Source organism: Frankliniella occidentalis, unplaced genomic scaffold, assembly GCF_000697945.3.
Source record: "Frankliniella occidentalis isolate FOCC.00 unplaced genomic scaffold, Focc_3.1 Scaffold51, whole genome shotgun sequence".
Lineage (NCBI taxonomy): Eukaryota > Metazoa > Arthropoda > Insecta > Thysanoptera > Thripidae > Frankliniella > Frankliniella occidentalis.
Genome location: NW_026267181.1, coordinates 1,306,493 through 1,312,052, shown reverse-complemented (window position 1 = coordinate 1,312,052; position 5,560 = coordinate 1,306,493). Strand labels below are relative to the sequence as shown.

The 5,560-nt window shown below is 44.8% G+C and overlaps 1 protein-coding gene across 1 annotated transcript; it reads right to left on the bottom strand.

Moving 5' to 3' along the window:
- Positions 1 to 317: 317 nt before the first annotated feature.
- Positions 318 to 4,466, bottom strand: LOC127749403 (uncharacterized). The gene is made up of 7 exons (XM_052267418.1): positions 3,519 to 4,466; positions 3,004 to 3,436; positions 2,726 to 2,929; positions 2,014 to 2,635; positions 1,446 to 1,930; positions 1,147 to 1,354; positions 318 to 1,074 (listed from the first exon to the last, which is right to left on the bottom strand). Exons 1-7 carry the CDS (start codon positions 4,185 to 4,187, stop codon positions 696 to 698), a joined length of 3,000 nt encoding a protein of 999 aa, XP_052123378.1. The 5' UTR covers positions 4,188 to 4,466; the 3' UTR covers positions 318 to 695.
- Positions 4,467 to 5,560: the final 1,094 nt, after the last annotated feature.

The window sequence follows — 5,560 nt, the reverse complement described above, 5'->3', positions numbered from 1 at the left end:
AAGACACTTGAATTTCACCAACTCGCTTGTGTATTGCGGGTTGCCTACCCCTGCGGCGCCAAAATATCGCTAAAACTCGCTGAAAATTGCTAAAAGTAGTTGTTTTTCAGTCATAATGTACCCGGAGTGGTGTGTGTGTGTGTGTGTGTGTGTGTGTGTGTGTGTGTGTGTGTGTGAGAGAGAGAGAGAGAGAGAGAGAGAGAGCGAGCGCCCGGCGTGCGTGCGTGCCCGCATGGGTGGATGCGCGCATGCTATGAGTTTGACTATGGGATCGTGCGGCCTGGCGCCACCCACCTGGCTTTCGGAACACATTTAAAAGATTAACTGACCGAAATTAAAGAGCTTTCAGAATAAATGTATGAAAAACGAATACGTTTTAATAACCAGACTCTTGTACCAGTTCCAACTGCAATGTAAGTGTTTTACATTTTAAAACATTAACTCTATTAATATTGCAAATCTGTTACTGTACCTTAAAAGTATTTTTATCACAGGAACTACCATATTTGTGGAAAGTTTACAATACGTTTACTTTGGTAATTGCTGTTTCTTTTCACAGCGCACATCACAGCTAGGTACCTACTAATTTATCACATGCTACTTATTTCAATCATACTGCACTCGTTGCTATCTGAATTATAAATATATAAATATTTTGTACTATTATAGTATCACAACTATCACAAGGAAATTAATTAACTTTCTGAATCTGCCTTATTACAAGTACAGGCACATAAATCGGTGCACTTTTGCTGCCGTTTAGAGCAGCTGCAATTCCCCTGGCATGCCGATTTGCAACCACATTTGACAATGATGTCTTTGCAGGCTTCAGTAGCCGTTGGTTGGGAGCGATGCACTGGCTTCCAGCCGTCTTCCTTCAGAGAGAAACCCCAATCGGATGGCGAGGGAAGGGCTTGAGTTCTTACGGTCAGCTGACTCCACACCTGAGCACAATAGGATGCACGTAAAAAGTGCAGCAGAGTCACGTCCTCTGTTGGAGGTATGGTGTCCATCGACCGTTTTGTGCTGCAGTAGAGCGCTCGACGTGCCTCCGCCAGCGATTGATATTGCGCACTGGAAAAGGGAATCATTTTAAGTAAAATGCAATATGTCGGTGTTTGAGGGTCTCTGATTTTTAGTACTTACGAGCTGAACATCGCAATTACAAAGCGGAAAAGCTTTCTCTTTGCTGCTGCAATATTCCCTTCTGCCAAATCAATAAGGGCGTCCACTGTCTGGGGGTGCAATGTCAAAGCACTCCACGCACCTTTCTTGCCAATTTTGTTGAAAGCAGAAACAGTGTCACAGCCTGTTAAGGCATGAAAAGCCGGCAACGCTTGTGGCATTTTAGGCCCTATGAAAAGGAAACATTTATTGTTAAAACTGTACGAATGTGTACACTAATAATAATCCATCCCGTCACAGGTGTAATTAATTGCTCTTACCTAATTTCAGTTTGAGAGATTTGGATATCTCATGAGCTGCAATATACCGGTGGTTCTTTCCTGACCCGATGTGAACCCACAACTCTTCTAGTCCCGGTAGCATTTCCACACAGGCCACCGCAAGAACGACCACGTCGGTGTCGGTGCTCCTGATGATGATCTCCTTGTGCCCGGAGCGGACAGCGTCGGCGACGTGAAGAAGCATACGAGTATCCGCCTCCTCGTGGTTACAAGGTGAGATGAAAGACACATCACTCTGTTCACAATTAGACACAACAGCTTCACCGAAGGTTGAGTACAACTGGCACATAATTTTGCAGTCGGGTATGCTTCTAGCAAGAAGGGCAAAGAAATCAGTTTTGTTGCCTGCATTTCTCAAAAAATCTGGCCAGTTTTTCGGAAGCTTTGTCTCAGGAGTTACTAGCGTTCTCGGTCCTTCCCCTCGTTTTTCTCTAGTCGTATCCTTCAAGCTGTGTTCAATATACCTAAGAGAGAAAAAAGATACAGAAATATTAAAACTCTGTTATATTTTTAAAACGCAATGAAAGTGAGCAAAATTTGAACTTACGTGTCCCATACAACGTCTAGTCTTGACACAGATGAGGCCTCTTGAACTATGAAAGGTAAAAATACCTTCTCCCTAAACTCTGAAAATGTCACAGTCACGCCAGGTTTGAGCAGGTGAGCGATAAAACCACCATCTAAAATTTTTGCTGTGACTTTCGGCCGGTTATACAGTGAGCAGGTTTGAAGTGGAACAAGGCAGTCATTCACTAAGTCACTATTATTTTTGGGGGGCCTCATACTTCCATCATTGAGAAAAAGCGAAGGCGGAATATCCGTATTTTCGTGGGAGAAAAATAAATTGAGGTCTGATGGCCTGCCCCTGCTTATAGCAACAAACAGTTTTCCAAAAAGTTCACTCTCGTCTTTGAGGGCCTTTATTTGTTCCTTTTGGTTTTGATTTTTGTTGGCAGGCCTCATATTTTTAGCAAATGTAGGGAATTTGTTTTGCTTGATCGGAGCATGAATGGACACTTCTCCAGTTACCAGCCTTTCCTGTGTGTATTTCAAATACTGTTCATTTCCCTTTGCTTCCAGGTTCAAAAAGGTGTCGACAACATCTGCAGAAGCACAGCGACGTGTGTCGAAGTTGTAGAGATTTATTCCTTCCTCAGCAAAAGGATTTCCTGAAAAAATATATGCACATTTCAAAAGTGATGTATATGGATTTTAATTAGTACAGGTTAGTCACGCTACTCGTATAAAATAAAATTTACCAGTGTTCTCAAAATATTCTTCTAGTGCAGTTTTGTCACGGAGAAAATTTGATCTCGCCGATTCCGTGTCAAAGTGGTGCGCATCCGAATCAGGATCAAAGTTAAAGGTATTTTGTTCAAATTTGTCGACGATGTCGGCAATTTCAGGCGCAAAAAGAATCCAATTCAAAAGCGCTGAAGGACTGTCTGTCAAACCAACTACACCTGTTAAAAAAAGTAACAGTTAATATCTCAGAAAGTTTGTTAGCCGGACATTTTTTTCAAAATGTTTTTCGTACCTCCATTTCCTTTCAGAGTAGCATTAAGCTGCTCATGAGCTTGGTCCAGAGAAATAGTAGAAAACCGCCGTGAAGATTTAGCAGCAACAAAATACCCCTTCTGGAATGCGTTCCACAATTCAGGGTGGTGTTTTTCCAAATTAATGAGGTCCCTCAAATGGATTGGCAGCCATCGAGCATAGTTTTGATGGTCAAGTGCAAAGAAAAAGGGAACTATTCTTGTAAGAGCCTGAATGTAAAGCTCTATGTTGGCAGTTCGCGTTGCCCGGACCAACTGCAGAATGGCTAGAATGAGGTTCAAAACGATGTCACAAAACCGAAACTGGGGAGTTTTCTGCTTTGAGTGACACCAATCCTCAAAAGACAAGGGGTCATCGCCTGCATACTCCGCATATGCTTTCCACTTTAGGCTGTAAAATGCAGCAGCAGTGACCTGAAAATAGAATGAAAAATATTAATAGTGCCCTCAGGAACAGCAATTAAATAAATTTTAAAGCGCCATTTTTATTTAGTACCTGGTGCACATATCTAGTGCGAGTGATGTGGGAAGCCGTCAGCATAGAGTCAGCCCTGCCTTTGGTAGTCACTTTCGACTCTACAAGTGCAGCGGACCAACCGCTTCCATCCAGTATGTCTCCCAGTAGAGTGTACGCCGCCTTTTCAATGTGCATGCCACCCATCATTATAAAAATTTTATCTTCTCCATATATTTCAGGGCAAGTATACTGGATTTCTTTCAATAACGCGAAAAGTGGCAAGTCACCACCAAGGACTGCAAGCTGATCAGGGTTTAAAAGCTTAGTTGCTTTTATGGCTACTCTGATACTGTGTGCCATCATTTCCACAGTGTGCGCCAAATTATTGAATGGCGGAAGCACGGCAAATCGGGCCAGGTGTTCGACTTCAGGGGACCGCCGGGAGTGGAATCCCGCCCAGGTGTTAGATGTCTCTGCTCGACCACATGCTTCTAACCACGCATGTTCTTCTAACATTGGGTCAGCGCTTAAAGAATCCAAGCGACTCACATCTGAGGTAGGGCACCGACCTTGTTTCACATTAAATGAAGTTAGAGGCACAACCGCGTATTCCTGGGGAAGCCCCAGAATCTTCCTGGGGTTAACAGCTGTGTAGTCATCAGCATGACGAGGTACGCCTGTCAAAAGAGAAAAATATGTAACAATCATTAATCCGATATAGCACACTTACTTTTATTGAAAGTTCAGTGAAATGATAACATGGACGCCGAGAACAACGCGTGCGCGAAACATGCGCGGCGCGTGTGGACCAAGGGATCGTCCAGAAAGTACGTCCGTTTCTCTCAAAATCATCCTGCAAATTACAGAGGCTCGGCGCCTGCAAAACTCGGGGTAGGCCATCCCGCAATACGCGCATGCACGGCATGCATGATTTTGCCTACCCATCAGGCGCCATGAGAGCTTGCATTGCCTTGATTTGGAGGGTTCGTAACGGCGAATGACGGACGTACTTTCTGGATGATCCCCAAGTGCGCATCTTGTGGACACCGCGTACGCTTGATAGTACCGAGGGCCGCCGAGCTGTTGACTGCGCGGGCACGGCGCACAGACCGCACCGGTACGCCCACGCAGTCAACAGCTCGGCGGCCCTCGGTACTATCAAGCGCACGCGGTGTCCACAAGATGCGCACGCGGGCCACACACAGGATCCATTTTATCATGAAAATTCGTGCAGTACAGTGCAAATATAATTAGTACCTGGTGGTCCATGTTGAGTAATGGATATTACAGTGCCATGGAACGCTCCCTTCGCCATCGTAGAGCTAGTATTGTGGTCAAAGTTATCGACGGACACCGTCGTGAAGACATTTTTTTGAAGACTGAGTGGGCACACCACACCATCTTGGAGATAGAGTGCGCATGCTCTGTTTGCCCTTTCCATGAGAATCGTCCTCAGTCTATCATATGAGATACTAAGACCGAGTTTGTGGCTCTTGTCTACAAGTTCCTCGCTCCTTGTGGCACCATACAGCTTTGCTGCCATGTAAACAGGTGCTGGTGTTTCCCGCTCAGCTTGATGGCGGCGAAACTTTCCACTCTTCCGTGACTTCTTTGAATGATAAAAAAGTAGATCAGCAATTGTCAAGCACACATTGTCCCCGTTTTCAGAAGCACCAGGGCCGTTGATAACTCTGTCGACAAAATATTGCAGCATTGGTGGTGTACTTGCAGACACACAATCAGCCGACGTGCCTGTCGATGCAGAGGAAGATTCTTGGTTGAACATGTGAAGTCGCAGAATATCTGCCGCCCTGTCAATTTCCGCCTGTTCACCGGAAGTCATAGAGCACTCTCTTCTCAATGTCTCGTTTAAATCAGTTTTGAAGGCAATTAGAGACTTTTGGCCAGGGGTCCCCGACGTCTCCAGGTAAGGACATTTTGCCAGCAGCTCATCTCTTAGGCGGCTTGTGTGTGCACTTATTTCAATGCCACTTTCCTTTAATTTTGCGGAGTACAAATGAGCAAGGTCAGTCATGACAAATACAGGCAGGACTTCAGAGGTAAGTTTCATTCTATTAATA

What these genes read in the sequence shown, in the direction of transcription:
- LOC127749403 (XM_052267418.1), bottom strand. Translation starts at nt 4,187, where the DNA reads ATGATTGTTACATATTTTTCTCTTTTGACAGGCGTACCTCGTCATGCT. An exon ending in CTAGACGTTGTATGGGACAC is followed by an intron (nt 1,931 to 2,013) that starts GTAAGTTCAAAT and finishes TTTCTCTCTTAG; the next exon opens with GTATATTGAACACAGCTTGA. An exon ending in GTAATTGCGATGTTCAGCTC is followed by an intron (nt 1,075 to 1,146) that starts GTAAGTACTAAA and finishes TCCCTTTTCCAG; the next exon opens with TGCGCAATATCAATCGCTGG.